At 38.1% G+C, this 18657-nt stretch overlaps 1 protein-coding gene across 1 annotated transcript in view; it reads left to right on the forward strand.

Annotated features, from left to right (window-relative positions):
* The window catches only part of CDK14 (cyclin dependent kinase 14), a 312752-nt gene that overhangs the window by 204028 nt on the left and 90067 nt on the right, over window positions 1-18657 (forward strand). Inside the window, exon 11 of the mRNA XM_066317133.1 lies at window positions 8566-8629. Coding sequence (XP_066173230.1) covers window positions 8566-8629 — 64 coding nt within the window. The remainder of the gene's footprint in view (window positions 1-8565; window positions 8630-18657) is intronic.

Below are 18657 nucleotides of genomic sequence, written 5' to 3' on the forward strand. Positions count from 1 at the left end.
GTTGTAGGGCTGGGGATCCCATTTAATCTTGTCCTGATGTGTAGCAGTGTGTTTTTAGATGGTGTGCTGCTACCTGTATTCCAATAAGCATCTCCTGTGGAAAAGCTGCTTGGGAGGAATTCAGGTGAAGCAGTCAAGCTCACACATCTGCACAACGAAGCGAGGAGAGGCAAGAAGGGCCTTTGTGTGGTCAGTTCCAGCGAGGTTTATTCCAACACATCAAAGGGAAATCAGGAACAAAGACCTTGCCATGTGCTGTGCACAGGCCTAAACAGAGGTGAGGAGCCAAAGGTCTGAGGGCAGGGGGACAGTACAAGGGGCAGGGCAAGGTCAGGGACCTGTCGGGAACATGGGGCCAGCCACCAGGGATTCCACAACTAATAGGGAAACAGGGAAAGGAGAACCCACTGCAGTTAGGGACCTGCGGGGAAAACAAACTGGGATGGATCACGTTGTTGCAAGGCACCATGAGGGAAGAGGCCTTTCCTTCAGCCTAGGCAGGGAAGACACTATGGTAGATCCTCCCAGGGCAGGACCCTGGGAATTCCCCCGGGAGGTCTGAGGTATTAAAAATGGGCCAGGAGACCTGTTCCTTTGAAAGGCCTTTATTAGTCAGCTCTTTCAAAGGGGAACTCGAGGGGACGCCTGCGCCATCGCCGTTCTCGTTCCGGCCACCGCTGAGGAGGTATCAGACGAATCTGCTGCTCTCCCCGCAGAGTCGGGAGTTCCATCCTCGCGGGAATCCCCAGGAATTCACTGGGCTCGTGTAGTCTAGGGGTGTCACCTATTCTCAGTCTTTTTGTGGTCATGGCGAGGCGGCAGAAGCAGAATTCAGTCCTTAGGTAGCTGAGGGTCTTCTTGTTGTTGTAGTGTCTCTCTTTTATCTGGATTTTGTGCTGGGTCATGGCTTTTGGGTCCTTTTGCCAGCAACTGCACTTCGGTTTGGGGCGGTGCACCATGGAAGTCCTTGGATTTTCCTATTAGGCGGGGCTGGCAGTTCGAGGAGCCGGCGGGGAATGGCGACAGCCTAGCCCGACGGAAGGGGAGGGAACCCGGGGTTTTAGAGGGGGTATACAACTTGGAATAAGGTTTTGAGGGAACAAACTTTGGTACAAACAGCATAACTTTCTTAACAGGCAGGGTACAACTGGCATAACGTTTTAAACAGCATAACCTTCCTAACAAATGACAGACTGTCAAAAATGGGAGTTTCTTACATTTTATTCATTTCATGAGGGCCTCCACACTGGTGCTCAGCAGTGCTGTGTCTGCAGAGATGGCTGCTCGGTTCCTCCTCCTCCTGCTGCTCTCCTGGCAGCTGTTCCCAGCTCCCGGGGCTCTGTGAGGGTGGACAGGCGTGTCTGGGCGCTCCCAGTCCCCGTGTCCTCCCCATGCTGGCACAGGGGCAGTGGTGGCCCTGCCAGGGTCCCTCAGAAAGGTGACTGAAGGATGAATTTAACTTGTGCTGCAAATGGTATGGAAACAGTGCTGGGATAAATTTAGCTTTGTGACACAGACAGCTACTAAAATATTGTTTATATACATAAAGTAAGGATGGAAAAAATCACATATTAAAAAGGTTTCCTGGCAAGACTTCATTGTATTTTGCCTCTATGGGGAAAGGAAGTTAAGAACAGTTGGGCCCTCTGCTGTTTCAAGTACCTCATTTTTCATCCTTGACAGACCTAAAGCAAAAATATTAGTTGAGCTTGATTTTTTTTTTTTTTTAAATGAATGTATGTTATTAGAATTTTGTGGGAATGTGTGTTTTGCTTCCTTCATCCATACTGGCACATTACCCCAAGGTTTTAGAGTACAGCTTCATCATAAATCATTTCTGATGCTCAAAGGAAGTGGTTCAATTACTCATATGTAATGGAATGATGATATTCCACTTGATGTCTGAATCAGGCTTTTGTTGAGCCTTGTTCTGTTCTTGCTGCTTCTTTTTTCACCTTAAAGAATAAGCCTCAATAACTTCAGTTTTTTCCACAAAACTGCATCACTTTCCTTAGATGCAAGAACAGGTTTATGGGGTTGGTGAGGAGATGCCTTCTCTCTTTTGTTCTTTTGTGTTGCTGTTGTGTCCCAACTTCATCATCTCTGTAGCAGGTACTTCTTAAGGCTAGTGAAAGAATTTAACACCTTCCCCCTTTTTTTTTTTTTTTTTTTTTTTTTTTTTTTTTTGTTTGTTTGTTTGTTTGTTTGTTTGTTTGGTGGTTTTTGTTTGTTTGGTGGTTGTTTTGGTTTTTTTTTGTTAAGACCATGCTTAGATCATTCACAAAATAACTTGCAAAAGAAATACTCCAATCAGTTTGTTTTCTAACCAGCCTTGTTTTCTCTTAAATCCATAATTCTGATTTAATTTCCTGAATGAATGCATATTGCATTAAAAATACTCTTTTACACATTACCATTGTGCATATAAAATGGTGGCTGTTGAATTTCTTGTTTCTTTTGCCATATATCATCATTGTAAGGATTTTTCATTACTCTGGTAGCATTTACATATAAAGAAGGGAAAAAAAATTTCCATCTGTTTTATGCATAAAATTCAGAATAAGAATTTGAAATTCTGTGTTTGTAAAGAATGATGTATTCTTGTTTTACACTTTTGTTCCGAAGAAGAATCATACAAGTTATGTTTTCTCTATGCCTAATCTGTTGCATTATGTGCATTACAGCACATGTTCCTGTACTTTTGATCTGTTTCACTGGCATTTAATTTCTTACCTGTGTGGGAATGATAGATATTTTGATGACAGTTGACTGTAAAAAACACAGAAAGTTTGCTATGTAAGAAAAATAATTTTACTAAAATATGGTTTTCAGGTTCTGAACAAGGCCTTTATTGCTTTCCACATGAGAAGAGACTGCCTAGATTACACAATCTTACTTCAGTTGTTTTAACTTCGAATTGGCATGGATTCTTGGTTTGGGGATTATATATAATTTTTGCCATTCATTTAATGAACTAAGGCTTCAATACTCTAAATCTCAAGGACAAAGAATAGGCATATGGTCTTTACTTTTCATGAATCCAAATAAATATATTCTTGCCGTCTCAGCTGATAGACATTGTTTCTTTAGCAAAAAGATGGGGTGACTTTTTCACAGCAGCTGTGAACCCTGGAACTTCCACAGCATTCCCAAGGGTAAAATGTATTTGGCCCCAGTCTAACAAACCTGTAAGTGCATTACACAAATTAATAAATTAGCAGGCCCTTATGGAAACTGAACTGCAAAAGCAAACCTCTAAACTCCTGATGTGAAGAAATGAAAGAAATTTTTGGTATCTCTCTTCTAAGCTGCAAATGGTATTGAGGCAATTCCATTTCCTTCTGGCTATTAAACTTGACACTCAGCTGTCACCATTGTGCCCAACAGAGAGTCGAAGGAAGCCTCACTGTAGGAAGACTGACTTGTCAGTCAGCAGGCTCTGAGTCAGCATACATAATACACAAATAGTTACTGCATGTTTTATCTAACCTTTTATACTAAAACCAATTGTTCAGTTGGTTTTCATCATTGAAGGATGAAGTTTGTTCTTTGGTCTTCACTGCTACATGTACTTGGTGCTCACTGACGTTATTGGGTCATAACACAGAACTTCTTCAAATTGTGAAAGATGTGGTTCAGATCTACCTGACTGCTCCTCAGGAAGGGAATGTGGTTCTGGGTGGATCATCTGGACAAATGGCTTAGCACCATTGCTCTTCCAGAGCAGAAATTCTGTGTTCAGAGGTGGCTCTGAGAGTGATGGAGCTGCTATAGAAAAACCTTGGAACTCACACTGCTCCTCAAGAGGCAAATCTAAAGTAGTAATGTACTTTCCTCTAATGAAACAGAAAACACTTTGTTTTTTGACTAAGTTGAAAACTTCATTAGATATATATGTTTTGGCAGGTTTTTGTTGAAAAACCAAACATCTGAAACCTCCAAATCTCACTCAACAGAGATTGCTGATTTGGAAATGGTCTGCAATGCATATTCTCTTCGTCTTTTGATTAAGTTCAGTTCCTCAAACAGCTGTAGTCTTCCGTGGTACAACACAGCCAAGAATTGACTGAATGCATTATGTTTTATCCAGCATACAGGAAGATGGAAAAGAAATCTTGAACATCCTTAAAAGATACAATAAAATCAGAAAACATTTTTACATCCAGCTTGTAACTTTTCCCGGTTAAAATTCCAGGGCATTTTTCAACAAACGCCTCTTCTTTTAAAAGGAAAAAAATGCATTTTCCTGACACTTTTTCACGTTTTTTTTTTAAACTTTGTTTGCTCATCAAGTTGACCTAACATTAAAAAAATTTGAAATTCTGCATATTACTTAGCCTGATTACCATAACTCTTGTCTAAGGAAAGGCAGCTCATTTGTATTCTGGTCTTGGTATTCATTCTGCTCTGAATAATACCACAGGTTCTTTGTCTTGTTGAAGTCCAGACTGTCACCTTTCTTGAGGATCATCAGCTCTAACAAAGGTTAAAGTGTTATATCAGTAATATGCAGCTTTGTATATTCAAAACTTGTAGTGTAAAGGGAAATGCTTTGCTTTATTAATTATGCCAGCAACTGGGAAAGAGCTGGTAGGAAAGATTTGCACTGCTGCTCATCTAATACATGGTGGTAACATGGGATGGTTTTGCATTCGAAGCAGAATACAGGACAACGTGACTAATTGTTTTGGTAGAGTGGTGCAAAGCTCACTGTAAATTAATTATTCCCTTCTACACCAGGGAATGGTGAGCCCTTGCAAAACCAGATGCTAACCCCAAGATTTTTCTTATACTGAAAAAATAAGGCCCTTGATGCATTTTTGTTGCATTTCCCAGGAAATCTTTCTACATCATGCTTGTGTATGGAGATTTGAACAACAGGTTCTCTTTTTATAAATTTCTGCCAACTCTAATGATATCAACTGGCAGTACAGGTATTTGTACTGCCATCCTCAGCATCCGGATGTATTATAAATCTGTTATTTTTTATAAATGGAGTTCTCACCCTCCCCTACAAATGGAATTAGAATCTGGTCCTGATTTTTAGTAGCAAGTTTCAAATGAGAATATCATTTTATATCCCTTGTCAGAGAATAAAAGAGCCCAGAGTGTTGTCTGTGATGTGGAACAGCAGAACCCCAGTAGATTTTGGAGTCTTCTTTGCAGAAACCATGACCACCATAGTCCCTGGAAAACATTAAATCCATTCCAAATTTGAGAATTGTAAATAAATCTTGTGTTAGTAATTCAGTTTAAGGAAATTAGGATATTAAACCATTCTAGCTGAATGTTTACCTCGCTGAGAAGCAAATTATCAGTAGAGAAAGCAAACAAGTTAGTCTTAGGTTTTCAAATAATTCTCAGTGCTAAATAAAAGGTTATTTCCAGTATTAAGTTGGGGCTTAATTGTCATGACAGCAGTGGTTATTTTTATGGAACATGAAATGGAAAGAAAATGTGTTAAAATGTAGAGGAGGCAGAACTCCTGGTGGTATGCTTGGGATGAGAAGTGGTGGACCATGAAAGTTGGGGCTAGGAGGTCACCTGTAAAATAACAGCTCTTGGTGTTCAGCTGTTGTATGGGTCTGGGTAATCAGGCTTCACTGCTAAGTGACAGTGTATTGCAGTAAAACCAGAAGACTGTTGGGTTCTCCCTTCCTCTCCCCTTCTCTTTTCCGTTTTGGTGCCTTAATTCTCTCTTCTGAGCTGCAAAACAAGGCAAATTCTTCTCCACTGTAGTGTTAAGTGTGAACCCCACTTTGCTTTGTTTATAGCAGGTGTCAAAATTTGTTGCTTTGGATTACTTAATCCCACTCATCCAAATGGGACTGATTGCTGCTTAGGAGAATCACTTACAAGGTGATGCTTACAAATCTCTTTATATTGACTTACCTGTGGGCAGTGACTGTTTCATCTTAACCAAAACCACAATTGTTTCACTGCTGCCCTCCTTATTGGTCACAAATTGTGTATTTCTGTATGCTAAAAATAGTGTGGAAGAAGGATGATCTTTATAGTGTTTGTATCATGCATTAAAATAAACTCTTTGGATCCTTCCCTGAAATACCACGTGTCTCTACCTTAAAAATGGTTGGCATTTAGATATTAGGAAACCTGCAGTTGTTTTCAGCCTGACTGCTGCCCTTGAGAGAAGGTACAAATCTTGTAGGAGGTTTGAGTACTCCAATGCACAGAACTTGCTCGTAGCTTGCTCCTAGATACTGTGGCAGCAGATGTGCTTGAATATTATTAAAGAAATGGATTGGAAAACTAGTGAAACAAGCAACAGTGAGTCACTTTAAAGTATAATTCCTTTAAAGAGTGAAAATTACAGATTTTGTTAGCTGGTTTCAATTTTTATCTGCACAGTCCCACAGCTCCCTCTGTCTCATTTAAAATATGAGGCAAATGAGAACACTTCTAGAGGAATGTGGCTAATTTTTTTAATATTCAGAACAAATATATCTTATTTAATAAGAGAATGTTCCTTTGATTCACAAAGAGGGGTTGCGAAGTTGAGAACCTTATTTCTAAATTTAAATTGATGCAAAAATCTCTGTTTCTGATCCACGGGCTCCCTCTCCTGGTCTGGAAGGTGCTTGGCACCAGGAGCTTGATTAATGCAGAAGGTAAGTGGAAGTTATTTGCAAATTGATTTTGTGACATAGTGTCGACGTTGTCTCCTAACTTTCTCCGTGTTTAATGACAGCACTGTGCTCTCTCTAGTAGCATTAATGAGATGAACAAGGGTGTTGTGATGAATCAAGGTTGCAGGGCCAAGTTTCTTTTATTCGAGTGTTAATTAAGACGTATCACAAGGACTGGAAAAAGTGCGCTACAAACAATATTTACAAATAAAATCAGTGAATTTGCCTATTAAAATAACTATGTGAATGTATACTCTATAGTTGCACTGATACTGTCACCTTTGTCACCTTAGTGCTCTGATCATACTGATCATACTACATCCAAGTTGGACTGTTTGCCTATTGTATTTGATTGTGGGGAAAAAATGTCTTCGGATTAATAGTCTTAGATTAAAAACATATGACTATTGTAAACTGCTCAACAAATTTGAGACCTTAGACTCATAAAGCAAACCTTGTAGGTAAAATTTGTATCTATTTTAGAGGTCACTTACTTCTGTTTCAAGTTTTTAAGCTAATTTCTAAATTTAATTTAATAAATTTCTGGTGAGTTGAAGCAAAACGTTTTGTGTTTTACCTTACCATTCTTGCTTCTAAGAAGATTTTTCAGCTTGAATTTATCAACACGAACAAATGTTTACATAGCTTAACAAATGAAACAAGTATTCTAGAGTGGTACCCTTCCTTTAATGCTCCTAATTCATATGTATATTGCAACAAACAAAACTAAAATAAATCTCTTCAGTTCCAAGTGATTTGGAGTAGATGTTGTTTTTCACATGTTTTGGATCAGAGGTTTTCACGCCAACTTTGGGCTTGCTTCATGCTGATTTTTAGTGACCACAGAATATCACAGGGACTCAAGATATGCAGGTCAAAAGATTTATTCAGATGACCTGCAGTGCCAATAGGAGCAGATCTGGGAGGGGCATTTGCGCATTGATAATGCAAAACAAGCACCAGACTAATATGAATTGCTTTCACTTAGAATATTAACCTTTTATTCCAGGGCCTGAGCTTATAACAAACAAAAAAGAATCTAGCATCTTCATTCATGTTAGAAATTGAGTGTACATTTTTGAAAAGAAAGATCCTACTAGTAAAATATTAAATTCCACAGTTCATTCAGAAATGTGTTTCTAGAGCTGTTAATTTAAATGTTCCTCCTGGCTTTACTTAAAGCAAGTCTTGACAGTTTATGTATTACGAAGCAAAACCAGGTTTGGGAGAACTACTTATAGCAGTTCTCTCACTTTAATTAGTACTTGTGTCAAGGGCATGGAGAGTGAATTTTTCATGTGAACAGAGAATATGATATGCATGGGAGAAGTGTAAATACTTTGATGCTGTAAGTTGGTCTGACTCACAAGAAGGAGGACAGGTGAAGTGAATAGAAACAAAGCATAATGTATGGGTCAATAAAGTCTGTATTTCCTGAGAATTTTCTAATTTTATGTGTACTGCAGCTATGTTAAAATAACAACTCTTTGTTGTCCAGTCTTGTTCATGCCACACTCTTGATCATCCTCTTTACCATCTCTGTAAATCTTCTATCCTAGCTTCTATTCATTGTCTGTTTATCTTAATTTTAAGTTTCTAGGGATTGTAGGTATTAATGAGCCAAATTATCTAGCCTCTGTAACAGCAGTGATAGCTTGATATTTGTCAATGAAAAGTAGCTTTAACATCCACTGGTTAAACAGGCAGTGTGACAGGAACACAGCACTCCCATCTGCTTTACAGACTCCACTGGTACCTTGGAAATGTTTTAATCATTTAAGCTTTTGTACCTTCTTCCTCCTTCCCATCCTCCAATTAAGAAGCCTATTTGAAGTTTAGATTGTGCTTTCTACAGTGCTATGACTTGTTAAGTCTTTTCCATTAAAGCAATGTGTTTTTTTAATTTTTTTGTGTACAGGTACTTGGAACACCAAACGAAGATACGTGGCCTGGAGTCCACTCTTTACCCCATTTCAAACCAGGTAGGTTGAAGCACCAAGTTCTTCAAATTTCCCCTCTGGAAGTACACAACAGGGGTAATTAGATCCCTGACCACAAGTGATCAAAATGACCTGGTGTGCAGTGTGTGAACCATAATGCACTTCTTCCAGCTGCTTCTTTTTATTTTGCTCAGGGTGGGAGGTTTTCTTTTGTTTAGTTTCTTCACTTGCTTTTTCATTTTTTCTGCTTGTTACAGTATGAGCCCTGATCTGTTTGCATTCCTCAGCCTCTGACTATTGTACCTTTCAGACTGCTGGTGTGCTAATTATCTAGTCAGGATTTCTCTTCCAGCAGAGCACAGCAAACTTTGATAAATACTAAAGGAAACTGAAGAGTAGAGAAAAGAAATTGTGAAAGCTGAGATTATGACTAGATCATCTGTTAGTATCTTTCTGCAAAGGTTCAGGTTTTTTCTGTGTGTTGTATTTGCAGTTGTCATACTCTATAACCATCCTTGAGAGGGAGCAGTTTGTCTCCCAGACTAGGAGGATGTGGTCAGCTTCATTATGCTGTATGCATAGTCGTGTGAACTTCTGAGTGGGGATCTTAGAAATATGTTTTTTTAAACATGGCAAAGCAAGTGAATGAGTAGGCAGGAGATGAGGCAGGGGAGTTGTAAAGGACAAATAGATATAGATAGCTCTCAAAAGAAGGGAGAGAGGGAGATAAGTATATTGTAGGGCTTAACCCTGATAGAGACATAAAGCCGGGAAAAATAGGAATGCGGACAGCTTTCTTGCCCATTGCTTTTTAGTCTCTGTCCTACTGCTGACTGACTGCTATATAGAGAAATCACACTCTAGTGCTCTCTAGTGAATTAGCAGAAACTTCTTTAACAGTCTTTCACTAAAATACTACAGTGTTCTTCCCTTAAACAGTGTGTCGTTACGTTTACAGCTTTTGTGTTTCTCATTCTTGATACTGATTGAAAAGTAAGCAAATACAGAATCCTTACAGAAATGCAGTGGTCTGTAAAAGCAGCCCAAAAACATTTGTTTTAGCAAGAATAGTAAAGAGAAGGAGAAAGCCTGAAGGTGTCAGTGACTGTTTTTTGGGTTAGTTTGTTTTTCTGTGAGATACAGGAAAGTTTTGAACGGTAGATGGCAGCCAAGAGATTTCATGTTTTCATTTTTCGGTTTGGCTTCCAAGTGTGTCAAGGGATGCAGGTTTTATTACCACAGAAGAACATCAGGAAATAAATCCACTGTAGGCACTTCATTAAATCTAATTTTTATACAGGCATTGTGTTAGAATTGCTGTTATTTTCTCCATCCCAGACTATGGATTTTTTCAGCTATGAATACATAATATTTATACAATTGCAGAGTGGAGACAGGAGCAAAGGTGCCTCCAAGACAGAAAATGGTCACTGAGTATTTTCACCATTTCTGTATGGTGTGGCCTTTGTTCTCTCACATCCTTTCCACATCTGTGAAGTCTGTGATTTGTAGATTTGTAAGTCAGAGTAATTACTATTCTTGCTGGCAATCATTTAATCTTTTTAGGGCCTGTTAATGCAAAGCACTGAGCTCCTTAATTCCCTGACTCTGTGGAGGTCTGGGAGAATTAAAAAAATAAAATCTCTGTTCTGTACACATACTGTGTTGTGGACCCTATATCCTTGATGACCTTGGTAAAAGGATTTTTTATTTGTCTTATGGTTCCTTATTTGTTGTTTTTAGAAATTACAGCAATAGAAAGCATTATCTAACTGGACAATCAAAACTGGTTTGCATACCCCAAAACTGAGTAATTGAATTTTATGCTGGAAAATGTGGAATTGTTAGAGCAGCAAAACACATCCCTCTGGGGTACCAGCACCTAAGATATGCTCTGCACGAAATGCTCTGACCTATGGGCTGGAATGAATACTATTTGCTCAGGCCATTAGGATTGTTGGAGATGTTTGGTCAAGGATGCCAGGTTCTCTATAACTTCTTAAAAATGTGCTTTCCTTCATGTTGTTCTGTTCACAAAAGCTTTCTGGCTATGGTAAGGCTGCTGCATCATCTTCTACAGGTGCTCAACCAGCCATGCTCCCCTCCCTGATGGTCTGAAATTGCTGTTACACTCTAGCTTTCTTCATAGACTTCTTAGGAGCAAAAATGAAAGTTGAAGTTTTAATAATACATTTGACAGTTGGACTCAGTGGTCCTTGTGGGTTCCTTCATACTCAGAATATTCTGTGATTCTTTGAAGATGACTTAATCTGTTCCTTTTCCTAGCTAAATAATGAAGTATCCTGAAATGTCTTGCCAAATCTGAACCAATTCTATTATTCTTCAAGATTTGTAAAATTACTGTGTTTAAATATATGTGATATGGGGTTAAGTAACTCCTGTGCTTTGCATGTGTTAGTAAGTTTTAAAACTGATAGCTGCTAGCAGTAATTGTGATAAATTGAGAGCATTGGTGATGAGGTGATTGGTGATGAAGCAACGTTCACTCAGGCAAGGCTTTGATTCTATAAACTTGAGTTGTGTAACATAAAACAAAAGCATTTGAACAGAAAGTATCAGTGATAAATGATTACTATAGTTTAAAAAATGCTGAGCACATTAAATGCCTGTGGATTTGGGAAGACTATTGAGAGTCAAAACAGAATTCCATTGTATTTCTTTGCATACAGACTTCAATAACTAATTTTCACACTGTGATTTGATAGGGCACGGTCTAGTGCTGCACAGAGCTTATCACAGTTTACTAGGAGAAACACATCTGAAAAACATGGTATTACTCTCTACTACAGTGGCCAAGGGTCTTGATTATTACTGAAAGCATCCAGTGCTTTAATAACTGTGATCTCTGACATCTTAATATGTAGGGACATTTCTGAGCCTGAGTAAGAAATATGTTCTAAGGCTAGTTGTTGGTGGCTCTAGGTCGTTTAAACCCCTAACCTAGGTGATTTTAACAGCTTATAATAGTGAAAATAAAATTGTCATCGTTTTGTTTGCCATTTAAAAAGTCAGAAAAACAATTTTTATTTCATCTGCCTGCTTTGAGATTACTTACTTTCTTACAAATGCTCCAAGTAATAGATAGATATTTAAAGCTAAAAGTTGGCCTGGTCTTTGAGCTTTCTCTCTGCTGCAGCCTCTGTCCTCTCAGTTTGCGTTTGCACCTGTGAGCACACATGCACACATGTCCTGCTTTGTAAGTTACTTAAGGATAATCGAAATAATGCATTTGAGAGGCCTGAAATACTTCAGGAGTATTTCAGCAACTTTAGGTCACCTCTGTGATTCACTTCGAAGCTGTTATGGATTCTATAATCTTGAGAGGGTCTTCCTGGACTTGAGAATCATCATTTCATTTATTTCATCACCAGTGAAACCCAGCCATCCTGGATCACTGTGAAAGTAGTTATCTGTCCTCAAACAGGAAAACAGTTTGAGGGAATTGTGAAAAAATGATAGTTGCTGTTTCAATAAAATCTTGATATTTTGACCACACAAGAAGCCCCATGTTACAGGCTGTTGGACAGACACTTTCAATGATTAACCTGATCCCCTAGATTTTGAGAACAGTTTTCACTGTTCACTCTTTGATTGCAATATTGAGAAAATATGTAGATTTGCTGGGCTAAAACAGATTCAAACACCAGTCATATCACTGGACCTGTATCTCCAGGAATGAATTAAAGTAGGTATAAAATATATCTCATCTATGTAAGTAGAGGTAGCAGTTTGGGAAGCAGTATTCCCACACAAGCTACTTCCTTGCCAGTCTTGTGTCCAAGACTTCCTGATTTTTTGTGCATTATGTTCTTCATTGTTATTAGTTCTCCTTTTTTTTTTTTTTTTTTTTTTTTTTTTTTTTTTTTTTTTTTTTTTTTTTTTTTTTTTTTTTTTTTTTTTTTTTTTTTTTTTTTTTTTTAAATTCTGGAGTCCTATCAACTTTCCCTCTCCAGCCATTTTTCCCAGATTTAGTCCTCCAAATAAATGAGCAGGATAAGCCTTTGGATAAATATCTACACTTAAGTTTTCACTTTTTTGACATTCTCAGTATTTGGGACTGATGCTGTGTAACCTCCATCCTGGGAAGTTGAGATTTATGAGGACATAGTGTCAGTGAGTAAAATGGGAGAAGGTAAGATAGGGTCACAATGAAGCAGTGAAGCCATGGTAGTGGTCAAGGAGGGGAAGGTGGAAAAAACATGAGAACGCTTTGTAATGTTCACCCTGCATTAGTTTCTTTACAATACTCTTTCTAGGTGAAAGAAGGTTAAATATTTAATCTGGGGCTGAGAGTGTAGGAGCCTGAACCTCACAATATTGCACAGATGATCAGATGCAATAGAGAGTAATACACCTGAAAAGGTGCCCTTATGAGACAATGGAAGTATCTGCTGAGCACTGATTTTTAAAAGAGAATCCCTAAAGCCTGGGTAAAAGAGGTAAGAGGAACAGTTTCTCCTTAAAGAGAAAGCAGAACACACACACACACACGAAAAAAAAAAAAAAAAAAAAAAAAGGCATACATAGGAAATAGTGCATAACATTGGATAACATCAGCCAGGGACTGATGGGGATTTTTGTGGATTTATTAAAAAATCACAAGTCAGTGATGGACAAAACCACTGCAGAGCTGGTGTTCTAACTCAAGAATTCTACTTTACTTCCCAGATGATCAATAAATGTAGATTTGGTTTAGACATATGATCTGCCTATGTGCATCTTAACAGCTGATTGACAGGCAGATTTTTTTCAAAAGATTAAGTCTTCATTTAGAGTAGGGCTGGACTGTGAGACTGAACTCCTTTGGCACAAACACATGAACAGACTGTATATGAGAACATATGGCTTTTCAAACTTTCAAACTTTCATTGCAGTTTTTCCTATAGAGTTTCTCCAAAGCATATCAACATTTTGTTACATGCTAAATCAATGCCTTACTTGTTTACATCCCCATTGATGCCAGGGAAGGTTCCCAGGCAATGTGGGAGCCTCTGCTGTTAGAGTGTCAGAGTGGCCTCTGTCTGGTATGCCTTTAACTCATGACAATTAGCACTTACAAATAATTAATTCCTGGGCATTAGGAAGCTTCCTTAGGGTCAGGAAGTTAAGTGTGAGCAAGGGACTGTTCCCTGTAAGAAAAAGTCCCCATCTCCTGTGCTGGAGGATGGCAGCGGGAGGTGCTGCAGCAGTGCTGCAGGACAGTGATGGAGTCTTCTCCAAACAGTCTAAAGCTCATTTAAATTACTGGTATAGATGTAGTCTTCAAGAATTTGACTACTTGAAAAAAGGAGGAATATTTGTAAAGAAGAATTAATTTCTAATTTCTTCCCATCTTTTGCCAAATCAAAACTGTATCATTTAGTGTTTCTTCAATCTGAGGTATCCACAACCCAAGGGAAGCAGAGTTGTCAGTGTTTTCACCATTCTTTAAACAAAATTTCATTAAGCTGTACAGTTAAAGTAACTTATTATATATGCAGGGGAGGCAAGGTGAGCTCTGCTAAAAGGTGGAAGCATTTAATGTAGGACTCCAGTGCTTCAGATAATGCTGGGTATTAAAATTATATTTTCTACTCATGCTCAGGTCTAGAAAACAGCAGCAATTCTTCCTCTTCACACAAACTGCTCTTCTAAAGCAAATGGAAGGGAGAAGAGGGGATGGGATGGAGGGGAGGGAGTTGTAATTTTTCTTAAGATGTTTGGCATACAAAATTCCAAAGTCTAGCTCATGTATTTGATAAAACTCTGGTTGTGACAGAACTTCAGTAAAAACTAATTGCACATTAGTGCTGCAAATATTATAGTGCTTGAAAATTTTCTTGTCAACATGAATGCTTGTCTAAGTAATATCTTTAACTAACATAATGTGAATACTTTTAGCATTGAATCTGTACTAAAAATGGTATATATCTTTTATATCACAATACAGTGTTAGTTATGTTTGACTTTTAAATGAAATGCAAAGAAAACTCTTTCAAAGAAATAATGAATTAGACTTTTCAAAATATTAATTATGGTGATGTTTAAATATTTGCATTTAAGCTAATCACATTTGGTTTTAAATAGAGAAGAACATTAATCAAGGAACGCATATTAGCCATTCTGTTTTGATTAACAACATAAAAAATGCCTTGAAGTCAAACTGCATTTTAAGTTCTTTGGTTTAGACTAGAAGCTGATTATCGATACTGTTAAAAAGAAGCTAAAAATCAAAATATATTCTGCCTCTAATTCCTTCTGTAGCTTTTCTTGCCTATCTTAGTCCTTTCAAAGCAAATGTAGAAAAGGTATAATAGTTCATGTGTTTTTCTGACTGATAAAAGAGGAAAAAACCCTCTTGTTTTATGTTACTTAAAATGCAAGTGCTTATTTTTTCAATTCTCATAGCAGACCAGTATTCCTGCAGTGGTCTGCTAATAAGCTCACTAGTGAGTTCTGCTGAAACTGGCTTCTGTTTGAACCTGCCCTTGATGCAGGGCTCTGAGATGGAGTGCATTTATCAGGCAGATAATGATGTTTGCAGTGCAGAACATGCATGTGGACACACAAGTGAGTGTGCACATGTAACAGTGTTGCTGTAGAGTGGTTGTCTAAAGGAAATAAGAAAAAGAAAGAAAGAAAGAGAGAGAGAGAGAGAAAGACTGGTTTTGGGGTTTTTTTCTAAGACCACTTAGTACTGCTGAGTGTAATGGATGAGCTTTCTGGCCATGCCCTTTTGTGGTTTTTTTGTTTGTTTTTGTTTTTGGGTTTTGTTTTTTTTTTTTTTTTTCCTTCTCCTAGGCCTTCAAACTGACCAGAATTTGGAAGCAGATTTTTTAAAAAACTTATTTTTTTGAGGCATCAAGTTTGTCAAAGTAACTAGCTTGAGAAATTCCCTCCCTCTCTTCCAGTGGTTGCTCATTTCTGCTTCCATTTTGCAGTTGTTACTCCAAGAGCTTCTTGATGCTACTGTTTGTGGGGCACAGTCCTAAAAACTTCCTTGGCAAATGAGGCAGTGAGTAAGCTGTGCTGCAGGGTCTGAAGCAAAGAGCAGCTCAGACACTTGTGCTGCCAGAAGAAGGTTTGTGTAACTGCCCCTCTCACCCTGTCTGAGCAGATGGTGTGCAGTGCCCAGCAGAAGAATGAGTCTTGGTTCTGAGGCTGTGGACGCCTCAGACATGTTAGCCTAGTCCTTTTGCATACTCTTGGGATATCCTGAGAGTCAAAATTATGCTACAGGAAGATGTTGCTGTATCTTTCCAGTAACAAATAGGAATACTGTATGTTAGCTCTTATTTATGCAGTCTTATACAGGCTTCTCTTTACACTGCATTTGATTGTGGACAAGCCACTTAGTCAAGATTTGGCTACCTTGGCCTTCTAAGAAGCAAATAATAAACACTCAAAGATGATGTGCAATTTAAACAAAACTAAAAATCTCTTCCTTCTTTTGTTTCACATGAGCAAAAATTCACCTTTTACTAGGTGAAATAGAGCACCCATGTGAGATGGCAGCTCTGTAACAGTGAGACAATATCAGGTAGTGAGGATGATGACTGGGGCATATCTGGGATGAAAATGCAGAGGATCAAAATTTTTTTCCTGAATTTTTTCCCAAAAGATTGGCAAATATTGAAGTGCTTGCATAAAGGAAATTAAAATGATTTTTTTTTACTTTAAATTTCAGGTGTGCTTACTGTGTTGGCCTTCCAGAATTTTTATTCAAAATAAACAGATTTAATAATAATAACCTGAAAATATTTGAAGTCCAGTAAATATACCTAAAATTTTAAATATAAATATTCAAAATACATCTGAGATCATATTCTGATCTGTAAACATACAGTTTTTCATGTTTCTTTAATCTCAGTCTGATGAGAGTGAGCAGCTGCCTCAGCAAGATGGTACACCTTGTGTTCTTGAGAGTGGTTTGCATGTGCTGGAGCATGGCTGTGTGTGTGGGTGATCATGTGAGTGTCTGCATGAAGTTCTGCATGAATTTTTGCATGAAATCGCCTTTCAGTTGTGAAGGAGAGGTATTAAGTTTTTGCTACAAAGGATTTCTTCTGCAAGTTGGATTGAGATTGTGATTGCCAGTACTGTTGCCTCTCAGTATGTCAGGCAAAGACTTCTTTTGTGGGGGAGCATTCATGGTAATTCTGCAGAATTCCCAGACTCACATACAGACCTATATTACTGTTCTTTATGAACATATCAGTGGTAGCTTCTGAAAAGCAAATATCAAAGCTATAAGCTTGAAAGTATCATAGAATGAACTTTTGTGCAGTTGGTCACAGTCAGACATGTATAGCTTTATATTTGGTTTTATTGCACCCATCGAGCAGTCAAGGACAGGCATTCATACAAGTGTGTGAGAGTCATTCACTCTGAAAAGTGACTCACAAACAAACTTGGGGATGTAATTGTGAGACTAAATTCCAGTTCTGTGATAAATTTGAGACAAGCAGGAGATGCTCAGATAAAAGTTGTGAAGTTACCACTTGTTTGCCTATGTTGGGACTGCAAGTTTGGTGGTTTTAGGTATGTAATTTTGTGGTTTCATAGTTCAGGACTTGAAAAACTGCAGCATGGTGGAGGAGCTCAAGGACAAGATTATTGTAGCTTCTCTGTTCTGGCAACTCTGAAACCAAATCAGCTGGTTTAACTGCTTCTTTATTCTCTAAGGGATGAATTCAGAAAAATATTATGAGCTGGCATGTACATTAGGTTGGGCTTAATCAACACAGTAGTCCCATCTAATTATCTTGTCCATGAAAATTAGTAAGACTCTGGTTGGAGCCTTGACCACAAAATCATGTAGAAAAATGTGAGCTGTTATTTTATTGATGTGTGGTTTCTTTCTCTATAAAGCATGTAAAGTAAGCAGCCTCTAATCTGCTTGACAGGAAAGAGTTGATATCAATAGTTAGGAGAAGCGTGGTTTGCAGTCACAGCATATTCAATAGAGTTTGAAATTAAGGACTATGGACTAAACATTTGCCTCTCTATAAACAGGGTTTTGACCTCTCTATGTCTCTCCCTACCTGATAAATATAATGTGTAAAGTACTTACTTAAAAAGATGTTTAAACTGGAACCATAGACAGGAAAGGAAGATCCCTTTCACAAGTTTGTTTTGCTTGTGTGTGTCCCTTACAGCATTTACATAACTGCTTCCAGTGCATCATTTTTTTCAGTAAAAATTCGTCTGGCATGGCAATAGTTTATCAGGTTTTTTGCAGAACTGGAACAGATCTCTGGACATTAAAGCCTTAAGGCAGTTTGGCCAAGTGGTTGACTCTGGGGCTTTCCTCCTACAGTAAAAAATAGCTTAAATTGATTAAAATAAACACCGGATAGTCTGGTCAAGAAAATATGTTGTATATGATACTTCTCAAATGCTTTAAGTGGATGTAGCTCTGCTGTAGTCACTGTTGCTGTGCCAGTTTGAACCAGCTCAGTATCTGACCAAAACATATTGCAGAATGACAGATAAAATCAAAATCTGTCTCTCTCTAGGTCCAGGTTACCTTTTCGGCAGTGCTTCAAGTCAGTTCAATTCTCTTTCCACCCAGATTTTTCTGCACTGAAATAGATTAATGTGCAAATTTGCAGTTTATTAGCTGAACTCCCATGTGTACCTCAGACGTGTTGTTACACAGCACTGTCTAGCTGCATTTTATTTTTCAGTCCCTTGTCATAAGTGAATTGACAGTGTTAAGGCTGGACAATTTACTTCATATAGAAAGTCTATTTTTTTTCCAATTTTTGGGGGTATCTGTTTGCATATATGTATTTAATTCCTATTTGCAAACTAAAATTGAAGGATTATAGTCATGCAGCTTCCAGTTTCCAGTACAGTTGTCACACATATCTAAAAGGGAGTGATTACATTTCTTTAACTGCGTCAGTATGGTTAAAGCAACAAAACTTGTAAACATGAAGTGGCCCTCAGACACAGTTTGCAGATCTACTCATTATCAGTAACTTCCAGTAGTTAATTCAATAAGATTTGAAGCTTCTGCATTTGTCTTTTTAGTTAAAGGGGCAAAACCCCTAAAAAATAGGTAT

The sequence above is a fragment of the Sylvia atricapilla genome, chromosome 1 (assembly GCF_009819655.1).
Source record: "Sylvia atricapilla isolate bSylAtr1 chromosome 1, bSylAtr1.pri, whole genome shotgun sequence".
NCBI classification, from domain to species: domain Eukaryota; kingdom Metazoa; phylum Chordata; class Aves; order Passeriformes; family Sylviidae; genus Sylvia; species Sylvia atricapilla.